This window comes from Octopus sinensis, linkage group LG11, assembly GCF_006345805.1.
Source record: "Octopus sinensis linkage group LG11, ASM634580v1, whole genome shotgun sequence".
Lineage (NCBI taxonomy): Eukaryota > Metazoa > Mollusca > Cephalopoda > Octopoda > Octopodidae > Octopus > Octopus sinensis.
The window spans coordinates 58,861,946-58,882,777 of NC_043007.1; the positions used below are offsets into that span (position 1 = coordinate 58,861,946).

Here is a 20,832-nt window from a genome sequence, read left to right on the forward strand (position 1 = left end):
TTCTCTAGTTCTGATAGTGATTCAGCTATAAGAGCAAAATCATCAGCATAAAGGAGCTCCCAGGAGCAGCCCCTCTTAAATTCCTCTGTTATTGCCTGGAGGACTATGATGAACAAGAAAGGGCTGAGGACTTATCCTTGGGGAACCCCTACTTGTACCCTGAATTCATCGCTTTACTTGTTGCCAACCTTCACCTTAGTGATAACATTCTTGTACAGCTCTCACCAACAACTCATCTATCCCTAGTTTCCGCATTGACCACCAATTATGGGAGCAAGGGGACTCTGTCAAAGACTTTCTCCAGGTCAACAAAAACCAGGCACAGAGTTTTATTTTTGGCTAAATATTTCTCCTGCAATTGCCTAACCAAGAATATAGCATTAGTCGTGCTCCTACTCGACACAAATCAAAACTGCATCTCATCTATGCTAAATTTGTTCCTAATTAATCGAGCTATGACCCTTCTTGTAACTTTCATCACCTGGTCCAGCAATTTGATGCCTCTATAATTATTTGTGTCTAAGGCAACACCTTTGCCTTTGTAGCAGTTGTCTATAATGCTGCTACACCAAAAACTGGGTAGACAACCTGATGTTTGGGATATAATTTAAGAAATTTTGTTGGAAGGTTTTAATTTAGATAATTAATTTTACCTCAATTCAATTTAATTTAGTTTGTGTCTTAGAACCAGCAGTCTCCGGTGGGTCAGCATCAAAAGGGTTAAAGGTAAGTTTTGTGTATCCTCAATGCTTTAAACGAAAATTACAAGGTTGTCAGCAAATTTCAGATTGCTGTTGTTTTGCTCCAGGTCTGTACTGATCATGTAAACCTAAGCACGTCTTTTCATTTTCAAATATTGAATAATACAGTCATAGATACATTATGTTGATCTTTTTTAAGCTGGTAGATAAAAGAAAAACTATTCACACTAACATTTGTATTAATGCAGATTCTTGCCAAATTAACAACAGATAAAACAAATTAAGAGTCGATGCAACTCATTTTAAGGCACCCATTGCTATGTCACACTGTAGAGAAGGGAAACAACATATATGTCACCACTGTACTTTTTTTTTTTTTTAATCAATTTAGGTTTCCGTGTATGTATGGCGTCAATCGTCAACACGTTGGTGGCTTGTAGCTAGATTCAAGTTTGTGGTTAACATTCTTCAGCGGTTGATTTAGTACCCCATCCCAAGCTATAAATAGATACAAATGATGGATAAAATTTATTGATGTGTACAGTTTAAAACTGACAAGTGATTCACCGGCTTGCAGTTCCAAATTCAATTCATCAAGCATGGAAAGTTACTGCAAGAGACGGGTGTATTTTTCTCATCTGCTTAACAGCAAACAAAACGGAAGATAAGCAATAACATGGTAAACAACTAAGAGCCATAAGGTTTCTATTTGCGATACTAAAGGAGATTGGATGTTATTATGAAAGGAAAATTACTACGAACAACACATTCTAGAATCAGAATTATTGAAAAGTCAAATATTTCTTAATGCTGTTTAGAACAAAGTAGTTAGTAACGGTCGGATTCATTTTAGTATTTGTACATTTATTGAAAACACGTGCAGTACTTTTTCTATAGAGTTTATGTTATATGTATTATAGGTTAGGGGTTGGATATGGCTATAATTTAAGGTTAAGGAGAGAGTTAGGTATTAAAAGACGAGATTGTCACGATTGGAAAGCTGGAATTGCGTTGAAATTTATTTGCGCATGCACGACTCACATGCTATACCAAAAATGAATCGGACTATTGACTTTTTAGACCACGAAATTCGAGACATCTTGATAGCACGTTTGGGGAAAGAAATGAAAATTGGACCAATCGATAAAATAAAAATATATGAATCAAATCTGAAGGGGAAATAACGTAAAAATTACCGAATTAACTGTTTCCCTCTGGAAACATCAGAACGGTATTTTTCACCGGAAGTGCTTCGGAGAGCCGTGACACCTCTGCTTATATTTACAATATTAACTCGCAATAAGATTGAAACATTGGGGCTAATGCGAACATTAATGAAAGAAATGCGAAAATATGACATAATGAATTAATGGGTTTCACAATTACAAAAAAAAAAAACCATGAGGGGCCAAAAGTCAAACTGGAAGCGTTCACATGGCCGCTCAACCTGCTCCGTCGGCGGAGGTAAAGAATACAAGGGCTAATGCAGTTTCGCACTTCTTGAAAAATGCAGAATGGGGCCCCCAGAATGCGTACACCACCCGTTTTTGGCGTAACAAAGACCCTAACTTTAAACACCGGGTGTACGTATTCTTTACTTGGTTAATATAGATATTAACCCTTTACTTTTGCCAACATGTCTTGAACATATTGAATAGTCCGAAAAACAAAAAAAAAATGTCGTGTTCCTAATTAATCTGCATTAGCCCCCTAAAGAGGATGAGGTACAAATCTGCATTAGCTGCCTAAAATGAAATAGTGTAAAAATGTGCTAAAGAATAGACGATGTTTCGAATACAAGTAATTTTTTGATTAACAAAGAAAGTTTGATGCTTGTCGGTAGGGCATCTAAAAATTAAACATGTCATTGTATTAAAAAGAGAAACAAAAATAAAGTGTAACTGTGTTGAGGGTAATTTCAGATCAGCATAAACAGTTGCACATTTATATTCAGGAGAATATTTAAAGAATAATAGTTGCAGAGCTGGGTAAAACGATTAAAAAATGTGATGAAGCGTAGTGTTACACATGCTTGTCTAACGTGACATCAGAATTAGACGTATATAATTTAGGAAAATATGTTTCACTTTACATTAATTACTGAAAACAAGAAAATATTTTTAAAAGAATGTAAAAATATAAATTACTTACGACATTTTGAAAATAAAGCGTGAGTTAATTTAACCGGTAACAGAGAAAACAAAAAATGGCGCAACTGCTTTAACAAGTTATCTCCCCTTAATAACCTCACTTAAAGGGAGGTTATTAAGGTTGGTCTAGATTAGTGGTTCCCAAATTTTTTCTTGCTGCCGCTCCCTTGGTTCTAAACCCACATTCCTATTACCCCCACCCATTCACCGTCACAGACATAGACCATTTTCTGCAGCAAATTCAAAACAACAGTATTTCACAAATAAAACTTAAGCTTTATTTTGTCTTTTTTTTTACATCCATTGCCCCCTTTTGGTCACCCCATTATTCTTCACTGGTTTAGATGTTTGTAGAGGTTCTTGAATTTCTGAGAGATGCCGAATCATCCTGCTTATATAGGAAACAGTTGCGGTAAAACCTTTCTATATACAAGGTGTTTGGGATAAATCTAACCATTATTTATGTCTGCTTTTTTTCAGTCCGTTGGAAAGCCTAAAGACTAAAGTTGCAGCTGAGAAAGTCAACTGACATGAAAAACTAGAAGCCATCTGAATCTTGAAAAAGAGTTACCTGTATCTTGATGATTTGTTGCAGCTATCAAAATGCTGGCGTCATGACTTCTGCTTAATGCTCTGTGAACCGTAAAGGCTTTAAAATGTGACCAACAGTGGCCAGTAGGAAGGAATACTACAGACGTTCTGAACCTTCTGCATGCTGAACTTCATCCCCACAACTTTGAACAGGGACTTAGGCTCAATTTAGACGGCTATGTGAAGCTGTTGGAGACTGGTTGGAGAGGGTTGCTGCTAGAAGGCTATATGCGTGGCAGCATGATTCGGATCCTTACAATGCCTACAGAAAGAGTCAGAAGTGGTTAACGGAGAATTTCTACGACTTCATCAGCCTCAATTTTTGGCCTCCTAATTCCCCAATGGTAATCCGATGGATTGCTATGTGAGGGATGATCGAGAAAGTGACCAACTATTCTGTCTGCAATACCAAGGCCGAGCTGGTGGCCAAGATCAAGGAAGTGTTTGAAGATCTTCTCGGGGACACAGGGAGGAACGTATGCACTAGGTTCCTGAGCCATCTTTAGGCCATGATGGAAGCTGTGGGTGGCTACTTTGAATAAACTGTTATCTCCCAGCCTCAAGTTGATATATTTTGATATTTTAATATACCTCTATTTTTGGATGGGATATTGTGTTTTCTTTTTCTTAAATGCAAACTCTCAAATTTAGCCTGCATATCCTGTGTATAAATGTGTATGTATTTTTTAAAAACCTGGTACTTATTCTATCAGTCAGTTTTTGCTGAAATGCTAAGTTATGGAAATGTAAGCAAACCAACCAGTGATGGTGGGGGACAAACACAAACACACAAGTGCGTGCGCAAACACGTATACATAAGACTCAGTGGTTCGGCAAAAAAGAGTCCAATAGAATAAGTACCAGGCTTAAAAGAATAACAAATATTAGGATTGATTTGTTCAACTAAACCCTTCATGGCAGTACTTCAGCATGCCCACAGTCTAATGACTGAAACAAGTTAAAAGATAAAAGGTTGCTACCTACCTACCTACTTGTATATAGGTATGTGTATATATACTGTACACACACACACATATCGTCAGTGTATATTCTGGAAAAAAGCATACTTTAAAGCCAAGAGCAGTAATGTATATTCAGTTAAGTATATATCCGGTCATAGAGTGACCAATGGTTTCACATCCATTAAGAGTTAGTTGTCCATGAGGCTAAGCCTTTTATGGATGTGAAATCATTGGTCACTCTATGACCAGACATATACATAACTGCACACACACACACGTGTGTGTATACATACATACACATATATATATATATACGAGGGACGTTCAATAAGTAATGCCTCTGACCCACTTGCAGTTGTTTGATCTAGCTGAAATTTTGCATGTGCAATCATTTATATCTCTATAGAGTAAGTGGCAAATTACAGCTCTGAAATTAATTGTGGTTTCTGATTTACAGGTGTTTGAACCGAGTCAAGTGTGAAATGGAGCCTGTTGAGTGTCGAGCAGTGATCCGGTTTTTGTATTTGAAAGGACGCACACCACGGGAGACTTTTGATGAAATGAAAGTAACTTATGGTGATGATGCCCCATCATATGACCTTGTAAAACGCTGGCATCGTGAATTCAAACATGGTCGGAGCTCTGTGGAAACAGCTCCCAGATCTGGTCGCCCCTTCTGCCATTGATGAGGCATCTGTCCGTCAAGTTGAGGCTGCCATTTTGGAAGATCGACGCATAATTATTCGCCAAATAGCCCATGAGGTCAAGATTAGTACCGGGTCTGTGGAAACTATCATTCATGACCATTTGCATATGCAAAAGGTGTCTGCCAGATGGATTCCCAAGTTGCTCACGCCTTTCCAGAAGCAAGAACGCGTCGAGTGCTCGAGGGTGAATTTGGAGATGTGCCAAGAAGATGAGTCAAAATTTTTCAAAAGACTGATTACACAGGATGAAACCTGGGTCCATCACGATGATCCAGAGACCAAAGCCCAGTCAATGCAGTGGAAGCACCGTGACTCACCCCCTCCAAAGAAGGCAAGGGTGCAGCCCTCCGCTGGCAAGGTCATGCTCACAGTCTTCTGGGACCAGGACGGGGTAGTAATGACAGATTTCCTGGCAAAGGGTACCACAATTGCAGGAGCTTATTATGCTTCACTTTTGAGGAAATTAAGAGAAGTTATCAAAATCAAGAGGCGGGGCAAGATCAGCAAAGGCATCCTCCTCCTGCAGGACAACGCTCCGGTCCACAACTCGCTTGTCGCCAGATCAGAAGCACAGGCGTGCGGCTATGAACTCCTCCCCCATCCCCCTACTTTCCTGACCTTGCACCCTCTGATTTTCACCTCTTCCCAGCCATGAAGTTGTTTTTGAAAGGAAAGCGTTTCCCAGATGATGCAGCCTTGATTTCTGAAGTCATGTTCAGGTTGGAGAACCAAGCTGGGGTCTTCTACAAAAACGGTCTCTAGAGATGCATCAAACAATGGGAGAAATGCGTAACTCTGGGTGGTTCCTATGTAGAAAAAGACTAATAACTGTGCCAAGTTTCGTTGCTCTACTGCTATGGGAAGTGGGTCAGGGGCATTACTTATTGAACGCCCCTCGTATGTATATATATATATATATATATATATATATATATATATATATTATATATATATATATATATATATGTATATATATACTCACTCTCTATTTTGTATCACATCTAAACTATGACTTAACCATCCTCTCACACTGTCTCCGATGAAGGGATATAATAAATAAATGTCCTTGAAACAGCTGTAAGACCTTCTATCTATAAATGCTCTAATATCTACACAGCCTTGGTTTTTTATCTCATTACGCAAAAAATTCTTATATTCATATGCTGACATAGAACCAATGTTGAACCCCATATTCGCAAAATTACCGAATCTGGAACTTAACAATGGTCTGTCTATAGCACTTATTCAGCATTACCTGACACCTTTGGGTCTCAATGACACCATTATCTCTTATAACCCCAACTTCTCGTTATACACACACACACACATATATATATATACTCTTTACTCTTTTACTTGTTTCAGTCATTTGACTGCGGCCATGCTGGAGCACCGCCTTTAATCGAGCAACTCGACCCCGGGACTTATTCTTTGTAAGCCCAGTACTTATTCTATCGGTCTCTTTTTTGCCGAATCGCTAAGTGACGGGGACGTAAACACACCAGCATCGGTTGTCAAGCAATTATAGGGGAACAAACACAGACACACAAACAAACACACATATATATATACATATATACGACAGGCTTCTTTCAGTTTCCGTCTACCAAATCCACTCACAAGGCATTGGTCGGCCCGGGGCTATAGCAGAAGACACTTGCCCAAGATGCCACGCAGTGGGACTGAACCCGGAACCATGTGGTTGGTTAGCAAGCTACTTACCACACAGCCACTCCATATATATTTATTTATTTATTTAATGTCTAATTTCCATGCTGACATGAGTGGGATGGTTTGACAGGAGCTGGCAGGGCTGGGAGCCATACCAGGCTCCATTGTCTGCTTTGGAATGGTTTCTAGAGCTGAATGCCCTTCGTAACGCCAACCACTTTACAGAGTGTACTGGATGTACTTTTGATGTGGCATCAGCACTTACAGGATCACCAAGTACCTTGCAAAGCAAAAAAATAAATAAAATAAATAAAATAAAAAGCAAACACCCTCCAGCTGGGAGTGGGGAGAGGTATTGGAGGTGGCTTTGCGCCAGTTGAGAGATTAAAAGTATAAAAAAGGGACAGAGATAGGTGTCTTGCTGTAGATAAATGGATTACCCAGTTGGAAGGGAAATGAGTGTGGGTTAGAAAGTAAGATAAGGCGAGAGATATAAGGAAGATGTGTTGGGACATAGCCTCGAAGGACTTTGTGGGTAGTGAGAATAGGGGAGGTGGTACAGAATTTTGGACTGGGTGAGAGAGCACAATAGAGATGATTATAGCAAATAATGGAGGGAAAACTTGGAGAGGCTCAGGGTTGCAGTAAATATATGAGGACATTGTGGATGATAGGTGATAAGTTTATTGTTAATGATTGAGAGCTGTGTGGTGGATGGGAGGAGGAGATGCAGAAAGAAGGTGACTGGCAGAGATATGTAACACAAACGTATATATTAATCAAAGTGTACAAAATTATATATCCTTTTCGAGTGATCTTACCAATTGGTTTCACACTAGAGGTTCAACGGAGTGTTACGTTATAGTCTGATTATGCAACATTGTACTCTTCAAAGGTAGCGTTATGGAACGAAATATAGCGACTACTCTCTATTGTTGGAGGTGAATAGACACATTCAGTTTATGGTTGCAGTGAGAAGGATGAAACGAATGAAGCAGGGGATTAAGTTAAGAGTTATGTCCCTTCGTACCAAACCTCGTCTCTAGGGTTTTTTTCTTGCAAGTCGGCAAGTGTTTGTGGGGAAATATGTGCGTATTTAAGGTCGGTGTTCTTGTGGAAGTGGATTGTGTGTAGTGGTACTATATGTATAGCCTTTGCGGAGTGGGGTTCTGGTATATATATTTGTGTTCGTTATTGTTGCAAATCGACAAGGTTAGTATGATCGGCCGTTATGGATATATATACTGTAAATTTCGATTAATATACCCACTCTACTGACAGATATACGAGCTCATTTCCCTCGACTTATGAACACTTAGACAGATTAGATACATACACACGTACCCAGTATACATTGTAAAGCGCTCGGCGTTAGGAAGGGTATCAAGCAATAGAAACCACGCCAAAACAGATAATGGAGACTACTGCAGCTCCTGTCAAATTGTCCAACCCATGCCAGCATAGAAAATGGAAGTTAAATGCTGATAACAATGATGAAATACATATTTACATCATGTATGTTAAAGTTTGGCATAGAGCAGTTGTCTTAACTTTAATGATTTATGTAGAATCGGAATAGTTTTATTTAAAAAGAAAAAATAAATCAGAAAAACTGAAATTTATGACCATATAACTAGGCTAGAAATTGATCCAACACATTTACTGAGAGTATATTCTTCCTATCAATGATCTATTAATATTTTTTCCGCCATATTTTAGCGAGATAGAAGGTATTTTTCATCAGCAGAAATCCTCAAATGAGAACTTGTTACAATATAATAAAGCATTTATATTCCGTATTATCCATCACGGGAGCTGTCAGGCCATGTTTATTATATACTAGCAGTATCGCCCGGCGTTTCTTGGGTTTGTTTCGACCCTTTAGAATTGGAATTTTTGAAAAGTAAAAAGTTTGCATTATGTAGATTGTTATTCTCTTTAAGTGAACATTTTTCTGGTTGAAATACACCGAAAAATGGCGACACAGCAGTCAAAAAATCGTAAAACATAGGGATTTTCATAGAAAAAAAAGCACCTTTTTGATGTAAATAATTTTTGGCGTTAACATGGTCCGACTTGAATTTTTCATCTACGGAAGGAAGAGCAAGCCTTCTTCTATTTTAGTCAACTTGCGCCGCAGGGTCTCGGAGGAGATAGTGTTAGTTGAAGGCTACCAAACCTACCATACACAGACAACTTCAGCTTTATATAGAGAGAGATTTACGACTGGGTGGATCGGATTATTAGACTTTTTTTTTTTTTTGCCTGAGGTGACAATGCTAGTGAGGTGACTGGATGAACTGCTGACTTTCACCAGCCAATCTGTTAAATCCATTTAGGCACAACAATGTATTGAATTTATCATATGGCTATATTTTGAAGCACTCATCACCATATTAATCGCAATACAATAAAAGAACTCCCTTCATATTTGTTGCAGGAAGAGGCTAACAACTCATGGTATGTTTAAATCAGTTAATCTCTCTCTATCTAGGTAATTAGGCTTTTGAGACTTGACTTAGTCTCATGAGAAACATGGGTTTTTAGCTAGATAGATATCTATCTTATCTGGACACATTAAAAGGCGTTTTCTTTTTTTGCGTCTTTTGTTTTTAAATGGAATGATAAAGCGCAAAAGATTCAAAAGAATATAAATATAAGTTTATTATATCGGTCTGAAATACAAAAATTTTCAGTGGGGAAAAAAGCATTAAGTTTTATAAAGTTAATATGTTTTCCGTAACAAGACAAGTGATACAGAGCAGTTCCAACATAAGTCAAAAGTAGGCGTGGGTAAACTTCGTCGGGTCGTTAATGATTTCATACGAAAGCACCTCCAAACCTCTGACGTATATAGGGAAAGGGAAAATATTGTAAAGTGTCGATTTTCTGCAAAAGTGAAATCACCACAGGAGGGATCGAAGCCAAATCGCAGATTCACTTCATAGTTTTTGACGTCACTGCTTGTCTGGATTAAGCACACGTGACTGCCCTGTTTTTTTCTCCAGACATAATATATCTAAAACTACATATTGCAATACGTTTTCTTTTAAGAAGCGATTTGGGAGAAGGTGGTTTTGGTTGTTATTTCTAGCGGGTTGAAAGGCCGTGTAGAGATTCCCTTTCTCACTTTCTCTTAATTACTCTGGCCAAACAGTTGAAGGCACGTCACATATAAGGTCGTTAGACGCGCTGTTCACTGATTGGTTGTTCAACTGTCACGTGGGCGTCTCGTCCCGACTCCACTTTAACGCACATCGTTTCTTTCTGTTTTGATTTCTAATTGCGTTAGGGTTTTCCTCGTTTTCGGAGCAACATTCTTTATCGGCCCAGCAGTCATTTATTAGGTAATTATACGCATCTATGATTCATTGATTATTAACTTTAATGAAACATTAACTACGATGCTCTGAATACTTAAGATGATATTTCTCCAGATGCAAAATTCACCGGTGTCCACCCATTAACAGTAACATTTGTTTTAATTCTTAAATTTATTGAAAAACCAAATTATGGCGTGCGCTTTTTTAGAGTCGGCAGTAAATTCCCGGCAAGTTAAGCCGATTCCGCGAACCCGTTTCGATTTTCGGCTGTAATTTTATTTACATCATCAATTTTTTTTAAGCACGTACATGATAGACTTTCATTTACCCTCTCATATAAAAACTAAGTATTTGTCCCAATGTAAAAAAGATTATTTTACGGTTACATTAAACTCTTTAAAAAATTTTTTATTTTAAATTCAACCAAATTAAGTGCTTGTGTGGAAATCTATATACATATCAAAGTTTGTCATTAAAAAAAAATAACAATTTATTTCTTGTTTTCTTATCAGTTTCAGGATTCAATTGTTTTCATTTAAAATGAAGTGCTTTCCCTACTTAACAGGTCAAATTTAAATGCTAAAACAAAACACAGAAAGGTGTGTGCGTGTGGGGGATCTGGTAATAGGAGCATATTTGTATGTGAAACAGAAGTTAATTGAAGTACACGTAACAAAAACGGGATCAGAATTTCCAATGATATCAATTTGTAATCTTAGGTATCAACAGATTTTGTGGAATCCACTGGAAAATATATATATATATAGTCAAGTCCCTCAACACACTGAATTACTGAACCCCTGCAGAAAGCATCGTCTTGTGCATTCTGATCTCTCCGAACTCAGTACTGCTAGCTCACTAAAAACTTAATCAACAGAAATGTTTCTAGCCTCTCCAAATCAAATCTATTCCGAGCTAGATGTACTGAGTGAGCGAGAGTTCTTGTTTAGCCCTAAGTCATCCCTGATAAAGCAGATCTATGATCAAAGGCATTCCAAGCGACGCTATCCCATCCCTTCTCGTGCATAGTACGCAATGCACCCGAATCATGTTTTTCTATTTCTTTCTTTTTTTTTTTACTTTCAAACTGTTGAATTACGGTCATTTTGCTTGTTAAAATTTATAGTGGAATGTCACTAAAATTTAATGAAATAATTTTCTTTAAGCAACTACAGTAATAAAAATGGATGCAGGGTCTCTTGGTCATTCTAGTGCACATTTTGCCTCTTGTATTATAGAATTCAAGATGTGTTGGTTGAAGATCATCTTGTCATTTTTCTGTCAGAGGTGAACTGGTCTTTATCATAAAACTGGTAGTGTCATTTCAAGAGTTTGAAAATGATTTTTCTGTGCACATTTTGGAAGGGATAATGAATATGTACACACTGTACTGAGTAACTTCTGTGATCTGTAGAAATAGTGTGCACACCATTTCCTTGCACAGATTCTTTATTCTATTATCCTTCTACTTCTAATATTATATGTATAATCATTGTTGTTTTGTTCTTCCAATCACATCATGGACCTTAAAATCTGAAGATACATGCATTTTTGAAATGTGATGCTTTCAGTCTATTGAGGAAATATCATTATGAGATAGGTACAAAAATATTTCTCCAAGAAAAGTTCTTAATATGACAAACATCTGACTAGCTAATAAGAAGGAAGAGGCTGAAATAGTTTGACCATGTAATAAGAAGGCCACATGATAATGGTCACTTTGTCATTCTGCCAAGATGTCCCAAACCCCAGATACCATAGTAGGTGACCTAAATAAAATGAACCTCACAGACCCATAAAAATACAGGGTTACTGTTAACAACAGCAGAGAGCAGAGCACCTGATTGAAATGATGGCAAATAACCTGCTGGCAGGAGAGTAAGCAAATAAAAAACAAAGCAAAATGTAAAATGAAAACTTTACTATTTGTGTGTGTGTGTATATATATAGTAGTAGTAGTAAAATTACAACAAAGATGGAAAGCATCTAACAATGTGAAGTTAAGCAACCTTTATATAACCCATATACATATATGTCGCCAGACAAAGTGGAGTCAGTGGTGCCTGTTCAGTAATCAAACTGGCAGAGTCTATATAACTCACATTTCAGGGCCATTCACTTCTGATGATGGGCCTTTGTGCCTGAAATATATAAAGATTACTTAATGCTCTCTTTTTTGCATTGTTAGAGCTGTCCATCTTCGTTATTTGTTGTTTTACTTCTTTATCACAATACTTCAATCAAACTAGAATGCTTGGGTTTTCTATTAGCTCATGAAACTTGCATGAAGCCGAATCAAACTGTTTTAAATAATAATACAGGTAATTCCTACTAAATATGCTGAGTGCCTTTTATTTTGTTCTCTCATTTATATATATATGTGAATGGATATTGTCTCATGCTGGCTCCCTGTTTGCAGATAGAGCTCATCAATTAAGGAGCGTAGAGTAGGTTTAGAGCAAACAGTAGAGATTTGTCCATGGCACAAAACTCTTGAATCACTTTTGTAACTTTCTAGCAATTAAAAAATAAATATAGCCACTCATGTATTGATTTCTATTTCTCCTGTTCTATGCAGCATTTATTTATATGTATAGTTATAACTAACAACTGGCAAAGTGACATTATAATCAGTTATAACAAGGACAAAGAAGATGCTTTTGAAGTTATTGCAGGCATCAGATTGTTGGATCCGATCATGAAAATTATGGAAAGTTATAGCCCAATTAATTAGGAAGAGAATTAAGTTAGATGGGATGCAGTTTGGTCTTGTACCAAGGAGAGGTATGATTGATGATCTCTTTCCGGAAGTATTTAGCTAAAAGTAAGCCATTGCTCTTGGTATTCACTAACCTAGAGAAAGCTTTCCATCTGGTGGTCTCTAAGGAAGCTAGGAGTAAATGAATGGCTTGTGAGAGCTATACAAGCAATGCACAGATGTGCTGTCAGTAAGGTGCGAGAGAGAGTACAACAATTAATTTAGTGTACAGGTAAGTGTTCTCTAGGATTTGGTTCTCAGTCCCCTCCAATTTATCATAGTCCTCCAAGCCATAACAGAGGTATTTAATACAGGTTACTTTTGGGAACTACTATATGCTGATGGGCTTGTTTTTGTAGCTGAATCTGTAGTAGAACTAGAAAAGAAATTCCAGGTGTCAATACAAAACCAGAGCTTTAAAATTAACTTAGTAAAGACCAAAGTTCTAGTTTGCAAGAGAAACAAGCTGGAACCTATGACTTTGAGGAAAATGTAGGTGGAATCATAGGGAGGTTAACAGAGAAAGTGGACCTTATATGTGACAGATGTGCAAGAGCAATAAAAACTAAGAAAATATGGGATATAAATTTTTTCAAATGCCCAGGAGTTTCCCTAGAGTTAGTATATAATTTCTGTTACCTAGGTGAACTAATTAGCAGTAGAGGGGGATGTTCTGAAAATATAGTTGTTGGAATATGAACAGGATGGAGGAAGTTGAGAAAGCTATTACATCTGCTGGTCAAAAAGTCTTAAAGTGAAAAGTAGACTTTATGATGTTTGTATATGAATACCTATGCTAGATAGTAGTGAGATGTTAGAACTGAATGCAGAGGACATGTAAAGACTAGAAAGGAATGAAATGAAGCTAAGTACAATAAAGATCAAATGTGTTGAGAGAAAAATTGAGCATAAGAATTGTTTCGCTCAATTATAGTCCATGCCTGCATGGATAACAGGCATTAAATGATGATGATGATTGCAGAGTAGGTGTGGGAAACCCGATATGGCCAGTTCAAATGCTAAACATTAATGGTGTCAATCTCACCAGTTTAGGAGGGCATGTGAAGACCATGAATGCTACCTCTTCTGAAGTGTGTGTGTGTGTAAGGCTCACCTTACATCTGGCGATTTGAAATTTTATATCCAGTCTAATGACTGGAAATGTGAATATATATATATATATGTGTGTGTGTATGTATATATGTATGCGTGTGTGCTTCTCATTGCCTTTGCAAGGTCCACTGTTTAAAGGTTGTGCTTCACCACCTCATCCCAGGTTTACTTGAGTCTACCTCTTCCACTGTTAGGATGTGACACTTCTTCACACAGCTGTCCTCATCCATATGTAACATGACCATACCAGCACAGTCATCTCCTTTGCACACCACATCTGATGCTTCTTATGTCCAACTTTTTTCTTAGGGCACTTACACTCTGTTGTGTATGCACACTGACATTACACTTCCAGTGGAGCATACTAGCTTCATTTCTTGCAAGCCTATGCATGTCCTCAACAGTCACAGCCCATGTTTCACTGCTGTGTAGCATAACTGGAAATATAAAAGTTTGTAATCTTTTCTTGAATAATATAAAATCACCCACACAACCACATATATAAAGTTCAACACATCATCATCATCTGTAATCTAAATATCCACATTTATAGAACACATCTAGAAGCAAACCAGAAACAATCCATTAATGTTTAAGTCTTTAATAGCTACTTACTATTATTATTGCTGCATTTATTCGAGGAGAGGTGGTGGTGGTGGTGGGCATTAATTAATTTCCAATTATTTAAAATACCATTTACTCATTTTTGGAATTTAGATCTGGGAAATTTTATTTATTTTGATAAATTTCTTTTTTTAACTTCTGTATGTTTTTGTTAATGATTTTGTAATTTTCTTTACTGATTTAGATATGAAGTGGTTTATTTCCATTTGTGTATGTTTGTTTGCTCTCTGCTTGGCTGAAGCTGCAGACAAGAAAGAAGAGAGGAAAACGAAAAAATTGCAAATTGGAATAAAAAAGAGAGTTGATCCAGACAAATGCAAGGTGAAATCAAAAAAAGGCGATGTGTTAAAGATGCATTATAGTGTAAGTTAGCAATAGTGTTTCTTACATTTGATAGAAGGATAATTATATATTTGTTGGCAGAATTATAGTTATTTATTTGACAGAAGGATAATAGTTATTTATTTGACGTAAGGATCATTATTGTATATTCAATAGAAGGATCATTGTTATTTATTTGATGTAAGGATCATTATTGTATATTCAATAGAAGGATCATTGTTATTTATTTGATGGAAGGATTATTGTTATTTACTTGACAGGACAACCATCATTATATATTTGATAAAAGTATCATCATATTTTTGACAGAAGAATTGTCATTATATATTTGACAGAAGGAGCATCATTATAATCAACAGGAAACATTTTTGATGAGTATTTTAACAACTCATTTGTTAGGGGATTTCTGTCATTTGATGAGGATTCAGTTGTTCAATTAACTGAATTACTAACTCTTCAATTAATGTGTAAGTGACTGAGCAGTCCACAGAGACATGTACCCTTAACATAATTTTCAGGTAGAACTAGTTTGAAAAATACAGAAATTCAGAATAAACACTGATTAATCCAAAACTTGAATATCTGATTTTATAATGTCTTTACTTGATAAACTAAAACTTTGTATATGCATTTCTAATCCATTTTGTTGTTCATGAATTTTTCAAGAATTATATTGTTCTTTATGTATTTTTTTCTGCATCTTCATATGTTTTAGGGCAAGCTTGAAGATGGTACTGAATTTGATAGCAGCTATTCAAGAAATGAACCATTTGTATTTACATTGGGTGCTGGTCAAGTGATAAAAGGCTGGGATCAAGGTCTTCTGGGGTGAGTAGTTGTTTTTTTAATTTCAGATTTATTATTTTGAGCTTCATTGCATGTAAAAATAGGTTATTCAAGAAAGTTTTTTTTATTCAGTTGTAATTACAATTTTAAATATAGTTTATGAGAATTAAATTTCTGATATTCTGTTTTTTTGCCTATCCTCACCTATGGTCATGAATGTTGGGTAATGCCTGAAAGAGTATGATTGTGAATAAAAGTGGCCAAAATAAGGATCTCTCGGTGCATAACCTGAAGATCAAGGAGTCTCTCCAGGCTGAGCCACTACTCTTTCATATTGAGAAGGTACAGCTCCAATACTATGAACATGTAATTAGAATGTTACAGGAAAGAATCACAACACATTTTTCCCATTTTTTTTATGACATCTTGTTTACTCTTTTTTTCTTTATTCCAACGTCTTGTCATTTTGGTTTTACAGCGCACTTTTATGTGTCCAATTTTTCTACAATGGAAACATTCCACTTTCTTAAATGGGTAGTTTTTTCTCTGGTGTAGACCTCTACATGCAAAATATGGGTTTGTTTCCTGACTTTTGTCCTGTTTGTACTGTATTTTAATACACACTTGATTGCTATTCTGCCTGTTTTGTATTTTCCAACGCATTTGTTTCACTTGGGAGCAACCTTTATGTTCAATTTTCTCTCTGTTGTGCCTTAGATTTACTATTCTTTCACACTCTTCTGACACTTGTTGTAAGGTTACATCTTGGTTTTGTTCCAGCTTAGTGAGAATTCTTATTCTTACTTCTGTGTCTTTTTCTGCAGTTAGTCCCTGAGTAAATATCAGGTACTTGAACATGTCTGGCATTAACTCATCCAGTTTGAACTTTTCACATTCTCTGTTAACTCTACCAGCATATGTGATGTAGTCCTCCTCGTTCTTTTCTAGGTTCAAACATTTCCAGTGTGTTTTGAACAATAAGCTTTTCTCGTTAAAAAAGTTTATACAATATATCTATTGTATTTCTAAAGTTTATTTATGTCAAGTTTTTTCAGGAGTACATAATTGCTGTAATGCTCATGTTCTCCTGCTGCCAGTTTTCATAGGATTAGATGCATTTTCATATTGTTGTCCCCATCTTTGCACTCTTTATTGAAAATCTGTTTGTATCTTCTATAGTATGCCTCAAAGGTAACTCCTTTGTCTGATTTATACTTAAATCCCATTATTGAGTTTGCAACATAATCTAGTGAGAACATCTTTTCAGCATTTTTGGATGACTTACTATTCATTAATTGCAGCATTTGTTGTAATAGTAATTTTTGTTGTTGCTGTTTTTGCAACTTGAGCAAACTGGCCAACAATTCTTGCATAATTTTACAATTTTGTATATTGTAAAATTCATGCAAAAAACTTTTGTGTGTTTTGTGACTTCTTGTGAGTTTGTTTAATCCTCATGAGTTTGTTAATTTCACATCGTCACTGTTGTAATCCAATGTCGGACTGTTATAACATCCATTCCAGTATAGCAGGTATAGTTAGTTAGACAAGTAAAGACATGACTATCTATGACCGACTTCCCACATCACAGTATTTGTAACGACTAACACATACCACTCAGGGGTGTTCCATTATTATTATCCCCATAACAGTGTGACACTAATATGTTTATATTATATAATGATTTTATCTAAAATGAATAATCAACATATTGGTATTTTAATAACTGATTGAATATGTGATCAAGTTGTAAAATCATACAGCATCTAAAAGTTTACAAAGTTTGTCTTTTATCTGTTACTTGTTTCAGTCATTGGTCTGTTGTGTTGGGGCACAACTTTGAACAAATTGACTCCACTACCTAGTTGTTAAAAGTTTGGTACTTATTCTATCAGTCTCTTTTACTGAGATCACAAAGTTATGATTATGTGAACAAACCTACACCAGTTATCAAGCAGTGCTTGTGGGCATATGCAAACACAAAGACACACATACATGCACACACACACGTGCATGTGATGGGCTTCCACACAGTTTTTATCAAGCAAATTTGCTCACAAGGCATTGGTCAGCCCAGGACTAAAGTAAAAGATACTTGCCCAAGATGCCAGGCAGTAGAACTGAACCTGAAACCGTCTGGTTGCAAAGCAAGCTTCAGTAGCTATTCTCACTAAGTATGATGACTTTAACTTCCTGATGCCAATACCATGAAAAGATAAATAGAATTCCATTATAATTTTTTCGTTTTTCTTAATTTCTTTTTTGTTTTTATTACATGAATAAATTGTAAATATACTTTGTTATGCAGTTTTTCTTAATTAAAAATAAAATTAAACCAGGCTACTAATAAGAACAAGGATAATGAATGACCATGGAATTGCACCTAGAAAGTTCCCCTCTGAGGCACAAGTCTTGAGAATTTACATTATATTATGATCTTGATTCACCAGAGGTTTCTCTCCAGTCCACATCACTAATACTAACGATACTAATTTTTAAAAAGATTCACTGAATATCAAATACGACTAGTGTAATATCTTCTATTCACACCCAGAATCTCATATTTTGGGAAGACTTGCATCAAATTGTATCAAAATATATTTCTTTAATAATGTATTATTGGAATATTTTCAGAATGTGTGAACAAGAGAAAAGGAAACTAGTAATACCTCCAGATATGGGCTATGGATCAAGAGGAGCACCTCCTAAAATTCCAGGTTGGTTTATTGTTCTGTATTAAATTACATTTACTTGTTCAATGTAGTAGCAAAATGGTATAGTAAGCTGCCACTTTTGGCTTATTAGTTTCAAATATTCCTGAGGTATTCGATGTATTTCTAGGGAAGACACTTTACCTGACTGTTGAGAGAATATGTCAAACTTTATTATTTTGTTTTACAAAAAAATGTGTTGGGCTGGTTCCCTATTGATAGAGATTTTTAATTATGTAAGGTCAAAGCAATTTATATTTATTGTTTCTGTGAAAAGGAGACAGATAATCAGTTTTCTTACAATTAGATTTTTAACATTTATCCTTTTTGCTGAATGATTGGCAACAGGATGAACAACCAATGCAGAAAATCTGCCTTGTTGAATTCCATCTGACTCTTAAAAACATGGAAAAACATGTTAAAATAATGATGATGATGGTTAGTTTTATTAAACTGAAAGATTAACATTGTTCATCCTCATTATTATCATTCTTTAAAGTTCATTTTCCATGCTGGCATAGGTTGGACGGTTTGACCAGAGCTGCCAAGCTGGTGAGCTGCACCAGGTTCCAGTCTGATTTGGCTTGGTTTCTACAGCCAGATGTTCTTCCTAACACCAATCACTTTACAGTGTATGCTGAGTGCTTTTAACACGACACTGGCACAAATGCTTTTTATGTATCACCAGAGGATGTGGCCTTAACATTTCTGCTGTGGTGGACAGTTCTTTTTGAGTACAGCAAGGCACCAGGTATCTTGGTCCTATCTTTAAGCAAGTTACATAGTTTTATTATATGTTTAATATTGACTTAAAAAGGTTTCAAAGTTTGGTACAAGATTAGCAATTTTAGTGGGAAGGGGTTAGTGGATTACATCACCCCCTCACACACACACATAGACACATCAGTATTTTATCAATCTTGAAAAGATGAAAGACAAAGTTAAACTCAGTTGGATTTGAACTCAGAATATGAAAGAGCCAGAAAAAAATTTTGTTCAATGTACCAAGAATTCAACCAACTTGCTGCCTTATATTGATTTATAAACAAAATAACAGCTTATCATACATTTTATCTTAGAGAAGTTCTTATTTCCTGAACTCATTTGAAGTTTGATTCCTCATTCTGTTTATGTAGGGTAAAAGAATTGTCATTTTAATGTCCACTTTCCATACATGCATAACATAGGCCAGACAGAATTTATTTGCTGAGGCTGATGTATTTTCTTTGGCTAGATGCCCTTCCTTATCACCAATCTTCACCTGTTTCCTAGCAAGATTATATTTAATCATGGACAGACATCTTTTCACGGAATATTGGAAATGAATAAAACTGCCTGTATGACAGTGACACTCATTTACAACTATTGCATGATGTCAAGACAAGAAGGTAGAAACACATGCACTGCTCATATCTATCTATATTAGCTTTTTTCAGATTACATCAACTAAATCCACTCACAATGCTTTGGACAGTTTGGGGCCATTATTTTATGACATTATTAAATTCCACCAGCTTTCTGCCTTGTATATTTTGTAATATAGTTACAGGGAATAAAGCAGCAGAATCTTGAGTCCTTTACAGATTATTACACCCTGTCAATACCCAAACACTTTGTTAATAAAAAAAATAATCTTTTATGTTAAGCTTGCATGGCATAGGAACTAATGCACCAAGATGTAAAGGAAATATAAGTTCAATTACCACTAAATGCCCTTTTCCATGTGTCCTTTATGTCCACATTATTTATACATAAAATATTGTACATTTACCCTCAGGAAATTCAGTTAAATGCAAATCTATATAAATAATAGTGAATAATGTTGTGAATGGAGTAATATTGTTGTGTCATTAATAAATAGCAGTTTTTTTTCTTGTATTCAAATGTGATGAAAGTAATCTGAACTGAATCTAATGTGTTGTTTTTTTTCCAGGGGATGCTGTTTTAATATTTGAAGTGGAACTCATTAAAATTGACAAAAAAGAAGAACTTTAAACAAAGACTTCAAGCCATTTATACTCATTTCATAAAGCAATCTTTTTCTTTATACACACACACAAGCACACGTGTACATGCATAGATATAAATGGAGACTTTACTCAAACGCCATCAATTTTTTTCTAGATATTTTTTCTGATATTAAAACTAAAATAATATATCTGATTATGATTTATTATTGGAGAGTAGCAGAAAGGTAGAATTAGTAGAGCATCAAAAGAAAATAACATGGGATATTTAAAAAAAGGAAATTCCTATGGTTTAGATGAAGGAAGGGCAGTACCCATAACATTTTACTGGATCTTTGAGAATGTCTGTTTGGCAGAGAAGGAAGAACCCACCACTTCTCAGACCAAAGATCTGGTTCAAATGCTTGCAACAGAGTGGACTCTGCT

General features: G+C 35.9%; 2 protein-coding genes and 2 long non-coding RNA genes across 4 annotated transcripts in view; 2 read left to right on the forward strand and 2 right to left on the reverse strand.

Annotated features, from left to right (window-relative positions):
• LOC115217395 (small nuclear ribonucleoprotein Sm D2) overlaps positions 1 to 2,947 on the reverse strand; it is a 19,658-nt gene extending 16,711 nt beyond the window's left edge. Inside the window, exon 1 of the mRNA XM_029787078.2 lies at positions 2,853 to 2,947. Coding sequence (XP_029642938.1) covers positions 2,853 to 2,857 — 5 coding nt within the window. The 5' untranslated portion in view covers positions 2,858 to 2,947. The remainder of the gene's footprint in view (positions 1 to 2,852) is intronic.
• The window catches only part of LOC118765443, a 5,116-nt gene extending 1,111 nt beyond the window's left edge, over positions 1 to 4,005 (forward strand). The window contains exon 2 of the long non-coding RNA XR_005001313.1: positions 3,332 to 4,005. This is a non-coding gene — a long non-coding RNA (uncharacterized LOC118765443). The remainder of the gene's footprint in view (positions 1 to 3,331) is intronic.
• LOC118765442 lies at positions 3,846 to 19,012 on the reverse strand. The gene is made up of 3 exons (XR_005001312.1): positions 19,003 to 19,012; positions 17,292 to 17,294; positions 3,846 to 3,925 (listed from the first exon to the last, which is right to left on the reverse strand). It is a non-coding gene; the product is annotated as an uncharacterized LOC118765442 (long non-coding RNA).
• Positions 9,972 to 20,568, forward strand: LOC115217175 (peptidyl-prolyl cis-trans isomerase FKBP2). Its single transcript, XM_029786801.2, has 5 exons — positions 9,972 to 10,129; positions 14,785 to 14,963; positions 15,658 to 15,770; positions 18,363 to 18,445; positions 20,373 to 20,568. Exons 2-5 carry the CDS (start codon positions 14,787 to 14,789, stop codon positions 20,432 to 20,434), a joined length of 435 nt encoding a protein of 144 aa, XP_029642661.1. The 5' UTR covers positions 9,972 to 10,129; positions 14,785 to 14,786; the 3' UTR covers positions 20,435 to 20,568.
• The last annotated feature ends 264 nt before the right edge of the window (positions 20,569 to 20,832 follow it).

Bases quoted from the DNA above. Each gene is read 5' to 3' on its own strand.
- LOC115217175 (XM_029786801.2), top strand. From the start codon at position 14,787: ATGAAGTGGTTTATTTCCATTTGTGTATGTTTGTTTGCTCTCTGCTTG. The intron at 14,964-15,657 runs GTAAGTTAGCAA...CATATGTTTTAG, and splicing joins TGTTAAAGATGCATTATAGT to GGCAAGCTTGAAGATGGTAC. The intron at 15,771-18,362 runs GTGAGTAGTTGT...GAATATTTTCAG, and splicing joins TGGGATCAAGGTCTTCTGGG to AATGTGTGAACAAGAGAAAA.